We start from the raw sequence: 14,683 nt of genomic DNA on the forward strand, positions 1-14,683 counted from the left end.
TGTAACAGGCAATAAATGTCTTCTTTATGAATTGGGTGTGACTGTACGGATATTTGATGTATGACTATAATGTCATCGCCTTGTTTTTGTTTGTATAAAATATGTACAGATATAGATTTAATACATGTAAATGTTTGACTAATATATTGGAACACTGTTCAAATATACAATATAAGAATATTAAAGTAACAATATAATGTATTATTTTATTAATGTCATTTGAAACATTTAGTGTCATTTGGATTTCTGTACGTTTTGATAAGTTCATCACTTTGACAATAAATATCTGAGCTGATTGATTTTATTATTTTTTATGCCGTTATAGCATTTCTATTTTGTGAATAAACAAATGCAACTATAAAGACTTTCATAGTTGCATAATTTGCCCAAATGTTGTAATTTGCATATTTAAGTTAAGTAAGTTGTGTTCTATTTTTTTATGTTCTATAATAGTAATTGTATCAATACAGTTATAGTTAATTAGTTATGTTACACATTAGGCATTTTTTTATTTATTCTTTTTTATTATTTTCATCAAAAGGAAATACACCATCATACGGTGTAATTTCATACTTCAATCAGCATACAATTCCTGGTAGTAACAGTATTCCTCTACTCCATATGGTTTTAAACCACACTCACACATCCACATAATATATACCATTTATTCCCACTCATCCACATATCGTTCACCTTTTAAACACACAAACCCAAACACACACCCACAGTTTGTAACCCAAACCCACCCACCCACTCCCACCCCCGCTCAACACACACACACACACACACACACACACACACACACACACACACACACACACACACACACACACACATCTATGGCGGCGCACACCTGCATGTAGTTCCGCTGATTATTCGCTGATTATTTCGCGGGTCTCGGTGCGGATCGCGCTGCGTCTCCATTGAGCCTCACTGTGCTGCTGCTGCTCGCGCTCCGTCAGCTGTTGGCTCCACCACAGGTTAGATTGAAAAAGACGCTGAGCCGTCTCCATTACACGGTTAATATTGACGTTATTTTAGTAGTTTAACCGAAACATGGTTAGAAACGTCCGGTTGAAGTTATAAAAGTAACTAATGATCCGTCTGGTCCTTTTGTTTTCCAGGTTGACCGTCGGGTTAATTAACGAACACTTTTTGAAGTAAAACGGCCCGCTACATCCGGACCTGCTGTGAGTAGGACACTTATTTATAATTTATCTTAATTGTTTTTTACTCTAGGCCTACTTGATAAGTTGAATAATAGTAGTTCTGGATGTATGTCGTCGTAAGCTGTTTTTAATTGAGTTAATTTTTCGCCGGGTGACGCGGCTGCAGATATTTATCAATGACTCCATGACGGAGTTGGCGGCGGAAGACGTAGGGGGGCGGGGCCATGACGTCACACAATGACTCCGCACTCGGTTACCGTCGTAGTTGGATGGGAAAAATAACTTATTTTAATAACTTATTTGGATTTATTGGATTAATCACTAATTAAAACACACACACACACACACACACACACAGACACACAGACACACACACAGCCACACACACAAGCCGTAAAACTAATCTCGTTGCTCTCCTTCACAGCTCAAGAAGAAGAAACAGATTCTGTGAGTATCACGATCGAACCACGAAGAAGAAGAAACTGCGAACTGTAAGTCACAACATTTTCTTTTAATGCTGTGGGCTGACAGCGTTTAGTTTGAACTAGTTCTCAGGCCCCGCCCCACGTAGGCCCTGCCCCGCCCCACGTAGGCCCTGCCCCGCCCCACGTAGGCCCTGCCCCGCCCCACGTAGGCTCTCTCTCTCTCTCTCGCTCTCTCTCGCTCTCTCTCGCTCTCTCTCGCTCTCTCTCTCTCGTGTTCTCATGCCTCTCATTCGTCCCTAGAAGATACTTTATCCGTCCACTTTCCTACTACATTCCTCATCATTGCATCACATCCCATGTGTGTTGTCCTACTGATAAGGGTGTGTGACTGACTGACCAGAGATGCATGCGAGGGTTCTGCGCTGTTTGAGGCCTTCAGTTGTGTAGACGTTCCCCCTCAGGGGAACCCGAGTGTTTAAGAGGCCGTCGTCACGTCAGTTACGTGAACTGGAACGTCCTTCAGGATGGAGACAGGGACTCCTCAAGGAGACACACCAGGGGGCGAGATGTGAGGGCTGTCCCTCTCAGCAACTAGAACCCAACCTGGTTCCTGCACCTGAGAACCACGGAGCACGTTCCAACGTTTCCCTCCGTACGCTTTGAAGCCCTAGCCCCCCCACCACTGGTCTCTCCATCAAACCCTCCACTGGTCTCTCCTCTCTCAAAGACCTACAAACCCAGCGCTGGTCTCTCTGTCAAACCCACCACTGGTCTCTCCGCTCTCAAGTACCTACAAACCCACCACTGGTCTCTTCTTAAAGACCTACAAACCCACCACTGGTTTCTCTTCTCTCAAAGACCTACAAACCCACCACTGGTCTCTCCGTCAAACCCACCACAGGTGTCTTCTTAAAGACCTACAAACCCACCACTGGTTTCTCTTCTCTCAAAGACCTACAAACCCACCACTGGTTTCTCCTCTCAAAGACCTACAAACCCTCCACTGGTCTCTCGTCTCTGCGGGGCGATGGCCTCCGTCGCCCCCGGTCGATCGAAAGGGAGTCGGGTTCATATTCCCAAATCTGGAGAGGCGGAGATAGGCGCCGCGAGGCGTCCAGTGCAGTAACGCAAACGACCCCGGAGAAGCTGGCGGGAGCCCCGGGAAGAGTTCTCTTTTCTTTGTGAAGGGCAGGGCGCAAAGACCTACAAACCCAGCACTGGTATCTCGTCTCTCAAAGACCTACAAACCCAGCACTGGTCTCTCCGTCAATCCCGCCACTGGTCTCGTCTCAAAGACCTACAAACCCAGCGCTGGTCTCTCTGTCAAAACCTCCGCTGGTCTCTCCTCTCTCAAGGACCTAAAAACCCACCACTGGTCTCTCAAAGACCTACAAAACCTCCACTGGTCTCTCCGTCAAACCCAGCGCTGGTCTCTCCGTCAAACCCTCCACTGGTCTCGTCTCTCAAAGACCTACAAAGCCACCGCTGGTCTCCTCTCTCAAAGACCTACAAACCCTCCACTGGTCTCTCCTCTCGTTTGGCTTTGTATTCCTTTGAGTATTGTCATTGTTTGTGTAAATACACAATCTAATAACTGAAAATAAAGAGGTGTGATCTTTAACCTGGTACTGGTCAATCTTTGCATGTCATGGGGTACTAAGTGTGAGGGGCAATCTTTGCATGGCATGGGGCACTACTTCATGTGAGGGGCAATATTTAACCTGGCATGGGGCACTAAGTGTGAGCGGGGCAATTGTTGACTTTGCACGGGGCATTAAGTGTGAGAGGGGTGATCTTTAACCTTGCATTTGGCACTAAGTGTGAGAGGGGCAATCGTTGCCCTGGCATGGGGCACTAAGTGTGAGAGGGGCAATCTTTAACCTGGTACTGGGCACCACATGTGTGAGGGGAAATTTTTCTACTTGGCTTGTATTACCTGAACATTTTAATCTTCACCTATAGGAGGATGCTACTCTTCCTGAAACACCCTTGAGTGTCATTTGGTCGGATGTTTCTGATGACTCAAGTCTGTGGCCTAAATCAAAGAGGATAACAAAGTGGGTGTTCAATACAGCAAGAGCCTGGAGCGATCTAGCATCTGGATCTCAATTCGACCTTCTACACACTGGACAGGATGACTTGAGGGTCATGCAGCTTGGCTTGTAGTGTGACTGAATCATGCAAACAATGGGAAGCGACAATGGCTACTTGGTACAATGGATGATGGACTAACGGCATTCCGAATGGACAGAATCGGATGAGAAACCAACCAACTAACTGAAGATGGAAGATGAAACATTCTGCAACGTGGCTTCCCTACCTAACCTAAACATGATGGACTGCTGGCAAGCCCTCTGGATCTCCTGTACTCCTGCCCTGAGATCCAAGTATTTCTCGGGCTGAATTGGAAACCATCTTGGAAACATCCCAACTAGCGTCCCTGTCGAGCTGCAGTTGTGCTCTTCTTCAGAAGAGGTGAAGAAAGCCTCACTGGGGCTTCAAGGTCTATGAAGAGGAACGTTGAAATGTGCGCCATGATTCTCTCCTGTAAGAGCTGTTGTATTCTAGTCGCCGAGAGGGGGAGCCTCACAGCCTACCCTTTGGCGTTTCTCCTTGGGGAGTCCCTGTCACGGTCTTGACGGACGTTCCAGGTCATGTAACTGATGTCACGACAGCCTTTTGAAAACTTGGTTTCTCCTGAGGGGGAACCTCTACAGAACTGTAGGCGTCAGATGGCACAGTATCCCAGCATGCATCTCTGGTCACTCAGATCACACCCTGATCAGTAAGGCAACACTCATGCGATGTGCATGCGATGTTTTAGAGAGTAGTAAGGAAGTAGACAAAAGGCATGAGAAGTTTGTTATTTTGTACTGTTGTCAGCCTTGTTTATGGGTGGGAATTATTTGCTAAATGGGGGATATGAAATGTATAGTCAATTATTTGTACATGAACCAACAGCAACAAACTACTAGATCTGCTCAAGGTAAGTCTGTTGGCTGTATTTTGCAACAAGACGACCAAAGCACCCCAAGATCTCCATCGTCGTTCCAGCTCAAGGTAAGGGGCTCCTGCGGGGGGGTTGGTAGTTAGATTCGAGACCGCGTTGTGCACAGGTCTATAAAGATGCTGTCTGACTTCACAGGATCTCCTGGACCAGGGTGGACCAGAGGCTGAGGACCAGCAGGTGACCAGATCACACTGGACCAGGTATGGGTCACCAGGGTGGATTATTATTATTATTATTATTATTATTATTATTATTATTATTATTATTATGTGTCTAGTGCTTTTCTCGCACTTAATTATAATGTAGGGTAACTAGATCCCCCTAGACCAGGCATGGGGTACCAGGCTGGACCAGAGGGTATCCAGATCCCCCTGGACCAGGAATGGGGCACCAGGCTGGACCAGAGGGTATCCAGAGCCCCCTGGACCAGGAATGGGGCACCAGGCTGGACCAGAGGGTATCCAGATCCCCCTGGACCAGGAATGGGGCACCAGGCTGGACCGGAGGGTATCCAGAGCCCCCTGGACCAGGAATGGGGCACCAGGCTGGACCGGAGGGTATCCAGATCCCCCTGGACCAGGAATGGGGCACCAGGCTGGACCGGAGGGTATCCAGATCCCCCTGGACCAGGAATGGGGCACCAGGCTGGACCGGAGGCTGTGGACCGGAGGGTAACCATAACCAAACACTTGACACCTGGAGGTTCTTTTTAATTATTTCAAACGATCGTAGAGGGTCTTCATTAGTTTTTCCTTCAGATTTTTCATTCTGTGAATTTTAGCCAAAGCTGTGATTTGAAGTAATTAAGGTCACATCAGCTGCTACTACTATAGTTTATCCAGCGTACATCAAGGTGGACACTAAAACGTAACAGCTGGTCACACTCACACCTGGTGACATCACCCTTTTAATGTGTGTTTGTATTGTGAACAGATGAAGCTGACGACCCACCAGGAGCGAGACGAGGACTACGATGGGACTGCTCAAGTCTTTGGAAGGTTAATACCAACAGTTTTTTTTTTTTTTTTTTTTTTACATCGTTTCACCACCTATGCTGTTAAATTCACAGAATGTTTTACTATATTCCTGAATTACAAATTCCCAAGTGTGTGCATGTTTCATGTTGAAGTTTAAAATTTGATTTGATTCAGAATTATTTAAACAAAGTGTCCAAAGAATAATAAACTACTACCACTGTGTTTCTAGTGTAGAATTCTCAAAACAAAAGTATTTTCTTCAACACAAATTATATAAACTAAAAAAATCATGGACAAAATGATGGAGGAGGAGCCACCTATCTGGAGGGAGACCCGGAATCTGGTTAGCCGCCTAGCTGGACATCGTTAGCCTCCTAGCATAATGGATATAGTTAGCTTCATAGCATAATGGATATCGTTAGCTTCATAGCATAATGGTATTGTTAGCCTCATAGCATAATCAACATCGCTAGCCTCATAGAGTTATCTATCGTTAGCCTCATAGTATAATTGATATTGTAGCATAATTGACATTGGTAGCCCCATAGTGTAATCGACATGGTAGCCTCATAGCGTAATCGACATGGGTAGCCTCATAGTGTAATCGACATTGGTAGCCTCATTGACATTGTTGGCCTATGGCTAGCAACATAGATTATGCTACGAGGCTAACGATTTGTGTTTCTCCTCTTGCAACATTTCAGTGACCCACCGACGGCGCCTCGTCGGAGCTGGACGGTGGAGTCTTCAGATGCAACTTCTACCTCGCAGGACGTGACTTAAGTCACGGGTTGTCAAGGGTTCCTTGTTTCTCAAGGGTTCCTTGGCGGGTTCCTCATGGTTCAGTGTTAGGGACAGAGTTAGGGTCAGATGGTCTCATGATGAACCGTTGTTTTTTTTTAATCACATCCCAGAATTGTTTCACTGTGTGCACAGATGTTGAAATGTATACTGATGTTTTATGATATAAAATCATTTAAAATGACCTGGTTGTGTGGCTTGTTGTATGGTAATTTTTATTATACACATGCATGTTACCCTAATGAGGTAAGGTTACCTCTCCCCTATACCCTAACCTCCCCCCTCCCATATCCTCTCCCAACCTCCCTCCCCTATACCCTAACCTCCCCCTCTATACCCTGACCTCTGTCCTCCCCCCCCATACACCCTTACCTCCCCCTCCCCCCTCCTTTGCTCATACCTCCCCCTCCTCTAACCCTAACCTCTCCCCTCCCCTATACCCTAACCGCCCGCCTCCCTTACCCTCACCCCCAACCTTACCCTAATCCTCACCCTTATCCCTAACCCTAAACCTAACCTTAACCATAGCAGCGAATATCAAGCCAGTAAAAGCACGTATGATGATATTAGCTAACTAGACAATCAGATGGACAGTGGCTATACAGTATAGCTAGTCTAGCTTTCCAACCCAATTTTGTGTAGCCCACCTTTGTGAAATGTGTAATAAACAGGAAAAGGTCCTGCCACACTTACCTGACAACTGGAATGGGGTATTTTTTGGGATTACTGTTGAACTATGTGTTCACCCGGCTATGAACTGAGACTTGATAAATCATATTATCAATATATAACATTTCTTGCCTTTTCTCTCTATAGTGTAACACTATATTGTACCATTGATACACTTAATACTAACCATCATGAAACGTATAGCAATACTAACCCACTCTATATATCTCTCTCTTCCCCCTTACCTCACTTGTGAGGTAAACCATTACCAGTCATTAGCCATCCTTGTAATTGGCCCTCATCGCACCTGAAGTCCCATCCCTATGACTGCCCTACCATTGCCTGTTGCTGTCCCCTTGACCGGATTCCTGGCCTGCCTCTTGATCAGAAATAAACCTCCATTCCGTGTGTGTGTGATCTGTCCGTTGCTGAATAAGGTTCTATAGCTGCTTTGGCATGTTGGTGGTCAACATGTCTGTAGTGTAAAACGTTCTAAAACTGGTGTCAAATGTTGCTGGCCGTATTACTACGTAAACCATGAATGTTGCGCATCATTTATTATGACGTCATTATATATACTTTCTCTCACTTTTCTCTCTTTCTCTCGCGTCCCTGACAACTGCCTCAATAATCAAGGAGAAGAAGAAGAAGACTCCCTTTGTGTGTCTATGTGTTCCTTCAATATGTGTTGTATACGTTTGGGTGAACACAGATCTCCTCACACTCCTCTTTTCAAAACAAGGGTCCATTTTGTTAGCAGTGACGCGCGTAGGAGGGTGGTCTGACGGAGCCTCAGGGGCCGTCTGGCTCCAGGACGCCTACGGGTTAGACAGGGGACACCTGGCATCCAACCCACAACCTTTAGAGCAGGCAGTCACACACCCCCCAGACCACTGGACTGTTGTGGTGTCTGTGTGTCTCTGACCTCCACCCCCTCCACCCTCAGGGTCTGTCAGGGCACCCCCAGCCCCGCTGCAGGGGGGCTCTGCTGGGGGCCGTCTACCGGAGCGACCGGCTGGAGGTGGACCTCCTGAACGCTGACATCACCGCGCACACGCACGCCGCCAGCACCCAGAGCAAGGTGCTGGAGGACGGGTGGTAGGTGGGTTATAGACGGTGGTAGGTGGGTTATAGACGGTGGTGGGTGGGTTATAGACGGGTGGTAGGTGGGTTATAGACGGTGGTAGGTGGGTTATAGACGGTGGTAGGTGGGTTATAGACGGTGGTCGGTGGGTTATAGACGGTGGTAGGTGGGTTATAGACGGGTGGTCGGTGGGTTATAGACGGTGGTAGGTGGGTTATAGGCGGTGGTAGGTGGGTTATAGACGGTGGTAGGTGGGTTATAGACGGTGGTAGGTGGGTTATAGACGGTGGTAGGTGGGTTATAGACGGTGGTAGGTGGGTTATAGACGGTGGTAGGTGGGTTATAGACGGTGGTAGGTGGGTTATAGACGGTGGTAGGTGGGTTATAGACGGTGGTAGGTGGGTTATAGACCAGGGACGGATTAAACAAATATTGGCCCCTGTTCACAATATCAAAAAAGGCCCCCCCTCCCCCTGACCACGACGCAAACGCACACGCGTGTGCACGTGACGTGCGCGTGCAGCCAGCGCGTCTCTCTTTGCTGTCGCTGTGCAGGCTGGTGCACAATTTCACACAATGAAAATGTAGTACATTATGTCATATATTATAACTCAGGCCCACACAGAAATGAATTCCAGCATCTGTTTTTATTATTAGGCTGTAATGTCCCAGTCTACAGACTAGGAGGAGAGGCAAAGTGCAGACAGTACACTGTAGCGCTGCTTACAGAGGCACAAAATAAAAACAATCAAACCGATAAAACAATAAAATGGACTAAAAGTTACACATTTAACTTAGTGCTGTGCTTTAACAGTCTGAACAGACTAGGCTATGGAGGCAGAGAGAGAGGCATAAGCCTAAAACAATAATTAGTTCTGCAGACAGAGTGCACTAGCCTACTGCTTGCAGTCGCATAAAATAAAACGGACGAAACAGTTAAATCCTTAAGCCTACAAGCTTTCTTCTGACTTTCTTGGAAGCAAAGTTGTGGATTAGGTCATCAAATTTCAACTCACGGACGAGTTCTGACTCAATTGCCATGAGCGACAGGCTGTTTAAGCGCCTCTGTGTTAACTTGGTTTTTTAATTCTCGCCATCTGAGAAAAGGACCGTTCTCCCTCACAATTGCTGACAGGAAGGCAAGGCAAGGCAAGGCAAGGCAACTTTATTTATATAGCACTTTTCATACACAAGGCAGACTCAAAGTGCTTCACATATAAACATTGTCATACAATAAAATAAAATAATAGATAAGTAAAAAGTAAAATAGATAGAAAGTAAAGGCAAAGTTAAAAAAAAAAAAAAAAAAAAACATTTTAGAAAGGCAGAGTTAATAAAAATGCATTTTAGAAAGGCAAAGTTACTAATAAAATAAAAATAGAAACATTGTAGATTTAAGATTTAGCAGAAAGCTAAAGCAAACATAAAAGTCTTCAGTCTTGTTTTAAAAGCTGTCAGAGTTGGGGCAAGTCTTAAATCCTCAGGGAGTTTATTCCAGCTATTTGTTGCATAGTAACTAAATCCTGCTTCCCCATGTTTCGTGTTGACTCTGGGGATAATTAACAGATTGGTCTCAGAGGATCTTAGTGGTCTAGAAGACTTATGTAGTGGAAGCATATCAGTTAAATATTTTGGCCCTAAACCATGTAGGGATTTGTAGGTTAGCAACATGATTTTAAAATCAATTCTCTGACATACAGGGAGCCAATGTAATGATTTGAGAATTGGTGTAATATGTTCACATTTTTTGGTCTTTGTTAGAACTCTAGCAGCAGCATTCTGAACAAGCTGTAGTTGCCTTAGAGTTTTTTTTGGGAGACCTGTAAGGAGAGCATTGCAGTAATCAAGCTTGCTAGTGATAAAGGCATGTACAAGTGTTTGTAAGTCTTCGGTAGACATGAGCCCTCTAAGTTTTGCTACGTTTTTAAGGTGATAATATGCCGATTTTGTAACTGATTTGATGTGACTGTCGAAATGTAAATCTGAATCCATAATAACCCCTAGATTTCTGGCTTTGATTGAGGTTTTCAAGGACAGAGAGTGAAGGTGTTGGGTAACTTTAAGCCTTTCGGTTTTAGCACCAAATACAATTATCTCGGTTTTGTCCTCATTTAGTTGAAGGAAATTTTGGCACATCCAGTCTTTGACTTGCTCAATGCACTGGCACAACAGATCTATGGGCTGATAGTCATTTGGTGATAGAGATACATAGATTTGAGTGTCATCAGCATAGCAGTGATGGTCAATATTGTTATTTTGCATGATTTGCCCTAGTGGGAGCATGTAGATGTTGAATAGAGAGGGTCCTAAGATCGAACCTTGTGGGACTCCACATGTCACGTTTGTTGATTCTGAAACAAAGTCGCCAATGGAAACAAAGTAGTTCCTATTTTGTAGGTAGGACCTAAACCAATTTAAAACTGTGCCTGAAAGCCCCACCCAGTTTTCTAATCTGTCCAAAAGTATTGTATGGTCTACAGTGTCGAATGCAGCACTGAGGTCTAGTAGCATTAGTATTGAGATTTTGCCAGAGTCTGTGTTAAGACGGATGTCGTTTACAACTTTAATAAGGGCGGTCTCAGTGCTGTGAAGGGGTCGAAATCCGGATTGGAAGGTGTCATAGCAACCAGTTGATGCCAGGAAGTCACTAAGTTGCTGGAGGACAATTTTCTCAATGATTTTACTTATGAAGGGTAGATTTGATATTGGTCTGTAGTTGTTAATAACAGAGGCATCTAGGCTCCGCTTTTTTAAAAGGGGTTTGATAACTGCAGTTTTTAAGCCTTTTGGGAAAGTGCCTGATTGGAGAGAGTTGTTAACTATTTGCAATATGTCTATTGCTAGGCAGTCAAAAACATTCTTAAAGTGGTTGGTAGGTAAAGTATCAAGGCAACAGGTGGATGGCTTCAGTTGTGTCACAGTTTCCACAAGAGTTTTAGAGTCTGTGACATTAAAGCATGTCATTGCCACGTTACTTTTGCCTGAATAGGGTGGTAGTCCAGCATTTTTGTTTAAAGTGGAGACATTGATGGCGCGTCTGATGCCTTCAATTTTATCAGTATAAAATGCTGCAAACTCATTGCATTTCTGAGTGGAATGAAGGTCAGGTGGAATTTGTGTTGGGGGCTTGGTCAGTCTGTCAACAGTTGCAAATAGGGTTTTGGCATTATTAGTATTGGTTTTAATGATATTGGAGAAAAATGTTTCTCTAGCACTTTTTAAGTCTAAATTGTAAGCACGGAGGCTCTCTTTATAGATGTCATGGTGTATATGAAGTTTTGTTTTACGCCATATGCGTTCAGCCTTCCTGCATTCTTTTTTCTGGGCTGTTACAAAAGCAACTTTTCTCCAAGGTGCCTTTTGCTTTCCAGAAATCGTTTTAACCTTATAAGGTGCAATGACATCTATGACTTTCAAAATTTTCAAATTAAAGTTTTCTAAAAGATCATCAGCAGAACATGGGTTGAGAGGTGGAAGCAAGGAGATGGCCTTTTTAAAAAGTACATTAGAATGTTCATTGATATACCGTTTTTTGACAGTATTTGATTTTGTCTGTATGTCGGGAATAAAAGATATATTAAAGAAAACACAGAAATGATCAGACAGTGAAGGATCAGTCACAGAGAGATCTGAAACATTTAGACCCTTTGTGATAACCAGGTCTAGAGTGTGCCCCTTACAATGAGTAGCCTCTTTCACATGTTGAGACATTTCAAATGTGTCCAAAATGGTAAAAAGTTTTTTTGCACACTTATCATTAAAATCATCAGTATGAAAATTGAAGTCACCAGTTATAACTAGACAGTCAAAGTCTGTGGAGATGCTAGACAATAATTCTGTAAAGTCATCGAAGAAATTTGCAGCGTATGTGGGTGGCCTGTAAATAATTAATAGGAGAACTCTGGGGGAACATTTCAATACAGCACAAAGGTATTCGAATGATGGAAAATCACCAAATAGCATCTGTTTCCCCTGAAATACATTTTTAAATATAGCAGCAACCCCTCCACCTCTTTTTCCAGATCTACATACATCAAAAAAGTTATAGTTGGGAGGAGCTGTCTCTATCAGAACGGTTGCACTGTTATTTTGTTCTAGCCATGTTTCAGTTAAAAACATAAAATCCAGTTGAGCAGTGGTAATAAAATCATTAACTAAAAAAGATTTGTTATTAAGAGACCTAACATTAAGTAGACCCATCCTGATGGTGTTATTGATAGGCTTTAAGGTTGATTTTGGTTTGGAGGGAATAGGTATGAGATTTGAGAGGTTAGCAGTGCATCTAAGTTTCCCTTTGTTTACTCTCTTAGTGATTACAGCAGGAATGCAAAAGTTGCCATGTTTTGATGTAGGCAACCTTGGGTTCAACAGATTATGCAAAACTTCCTTTGTGCTGTGTCTACGGCTGAACCCTTTTTTGTCTCAGTAATAATCAGGACTACTATCAGTACAGGGAGGGGGGGGCTGGGGCGCCCTCCGCTTGGCTGTTATCAGACTGTGGTCATGACATGGGGATGGTATCATTGACGCAGATGCAAGTTTGATGCCAACATTTCTCAGTTTCTTAAATTCATCTGGAAAATCATAAAGGGAGGAGACAGTGGAACTGGAGTTGTCGTTGTGGCTATGGGAGAGATGAGGCTGGTGGTCATCATCAATGGGGGACAGCTGGAGGTCATCATCGATGGGTGAGTGCTGGAGGTCATCGTCGCTGGGGGAGTGCAGAGGAGGGGGGTGGCCGTTCCTCGCCAAGCCAGCATCAGCAAAGGGGGGAGGCATGGTGTCGATGGTGTCGGGCAGGCTGTTGTCTCTCTTCAAGGTCTGTGGTCTGTCTGCTATCTGTGTGTCAGATAGTGGGACAGTAGATGTGTGGGGGAGGCTGTAGTCTCGCTTCTTCTCATGGTGGGAGAGTGAGAAGAGAAGATTGTCCCTTAACAGTTTTGAGCCTAACCTGTTTGGGTGTAGGCCATCTGCTCTGAAAAGATATTTGCGCCCCCAGAACAAGTTGAAATTGTCAATAAAGCCCCTTCCTCTTTCATTGCAGACTCTTGAAAGCCATGTATTCAGTGCAAGTAGACGACTGAATCTGTTTATTCCCCTGTCAACGGCTGGTATGGGTCCACTGATGAATGACCTAACGTGTAATTTGTCCAGTGTGTCCAATAGTTCAGTGAAATCCCTCTTCAGAAGTTCTGACTGTTCTTTTCGAATATCATTAAGTCCCGCATGCACAATAATCTGTGAGATTTTGGGGTTTTCCAGTATAATTGTGGCTAGTTTCTGGTTGACATCACTAACCATCACATCTGGGAAGTAGCATGCTTTGATCTTCTTACCGGTTATATCCTTTATGGTTGAGTCTCCTACAATCAGAGTGTCTGGTTCATCTGCTTTCTGTGAGATGGGCCCTTGTTGGCTTGAAGTGGCGGTCGCAGACGCATGCACAGCTCGACTCCGTGGTGACTGGTTCTTGTTCCGTCTCTGTCCCCACCGTCCGTCCGGACGCATCCTGGGGCTCAGGGGTGCACGGGTGGCAGATGCATGCGCAGCTGGCCTCTCTGGCGACAGGGTCATGGTCGGTCTTTGTCCACACCATCCGTTTGGACGCATCTTGGGGCTTAGGGGTGCATGGGTGGCAGGCGCGTTCGTGGACTCCTGGAGTGGCAGGAACCGGTTCTTCATCGGCATGGTAAACTTCAGCGATTGGCTAATCCGGCTGATTTTAGCTTTGGGAAGCTTAGCATTTGGCGTTGAGTGAACTTGTTGATTCACTTTGGAATGTTGTTTGGGCTTAGCGCCGACTCTGTGCCAATGAGAGGCAGTTGGAATTGTCTCTCTCTTGTCCAGCTTCGGGAAGGATACAGTATAGCTTTGATCATCCTGTTGTGGATTTGTCTGAGCTAGCTCAGCAAACTCACCCATCGGCACTGTATCCTGGAGAAGTCCTTTGCATTTTTCTAATGCTGCTAGCCTCGTTTCAAATAAAGCCACTGTCTGTTGCAGTTTGGTGCAGTCTGTGCATTTCCCAGTCTCTGTGCCTGAGACATCCGAGTACAGAGGCATGTTGGCGATAGGAAAGTCCAAGGCTTTTGCTGCGGTCTGATCCGGTAGTCAAAGTGCCAAAAAGTATTGTTGAATCGAGCAATTGAGGTTGACGGAAACAAACTATATATTCTTAAGTATTATGATCATGAAATAAAGTAAAATAAAGTAGACCTGAACGATGAATTAAGTACTTTTTGCCACTGTCTAGCGGAGCTTCGGGAAACACGACCTCTCTCTCTGCTGTCTTTTAGGTAAGGAGGCGACTTTCTTGTACATCCTTTTATTTATTGAGGTGTGTCTCATTGAGGTGGACCGGTGTCTGTGTCACACTCACAGCTCAGAGAGGCTGGTGGTAGGATACAGTAAACACTACTCAGCTCAGAGAGGCTGGTGGTAGGATACAGTAAACACTACTCAGCTCAGAGAGGCTGGTGGTAGGATACAGTAAACACTACTCAGCTCAGAGTGGCTGGTGGTAGGATACAGTAAACACTACTCAGCTC

The 14,683-nt window shown here is 44.8% G+C and overlaps 2 protein-coding genes and 2 long non-coding RNA genes across 5 annotated transcripts in view; 3 read left to right on the forward strand and 1 right to left on the reverse strand.

Moving 5' to 3' along the window:
* The window catches only part of LOC311369519 (NLR family CARD domain-containing protein 3-like), a gene marked incomplete at its 3' end in the record, with an annotated part of 29,257 nt that extends 21,075 nt beyond the window's left edge, over positions 1–8,182 (forward strand). The window contains exon 15 of the mRNA XM_084487731.1: positions 7,998–8,182. Within this exon, the coding sequence (XP_084343857.1) occupies positions 7,998–8,092 (95 nt within the window). The remainder of the gene's footprint in view (positions 1–7,997) is intronic.
* Positions 782–1,833, forward strand: LOC311369554. The gene is made up of 3 exons (XR_014640140.1): positions 782–980; positions 1,125–1,190; positions 1,594–1,833. It is a non-coding gene; the product is annotated as an uncharacterized lncRNA (long non-coding RNA).
* LOC311369549 lies at positions 4,667–6,566 on the forward strand. Of its 2 annotated transcripts, XR_014640137.1 has the most exons (4): positions 4,667–4,804; positions 4,911–5,111; positions 5,538–5,602; positions 6,286–6,566. It is a non-coding gene; the product is annotated as an uncharacterized lncRNA (long non-coding RNA). The 2 variants fall into 2 exon arrangements; XR_014640138.1 differs by lacking the exons at positions 4,667–4,804; positions 4,911–5,111 and adding an exon at positions 5,122–5,211.
* Positions 8,183–11,595: 3,413 nt separating the features above from the next.
* LOC311369530 (uncharacterized protein) lies at positions 11,596–14,413 on the reverse strand. Its single transcript, XM_084487753.1, has one exon. The coding sequence runs from the start codon at positions 14,196–14,198 to the stop codon at positions 12,558–12,560; it is 1,641 nt and encodes a 546-aa protein (XP_084343879.1). The 5' UTR covers positions 14,199–14,413; the 3' UTR covers positions 11,596–12,557.
* Between the last annotated feature and the right edge of the window lie 270 nt (positions 14,414–14,683).

Source organism: Micromesistius poutassou (assembly GCF_964030765.1).
Source record: "Micromesistius poutassou genome assembly, chromosome: 24".
Taxonomy (NCBI): Eukaryota; Metazoa; Chordata; class Actinopteri; order Gadiformes; family Gadidae; genus Micromesistius; species Micromesistius poutassou.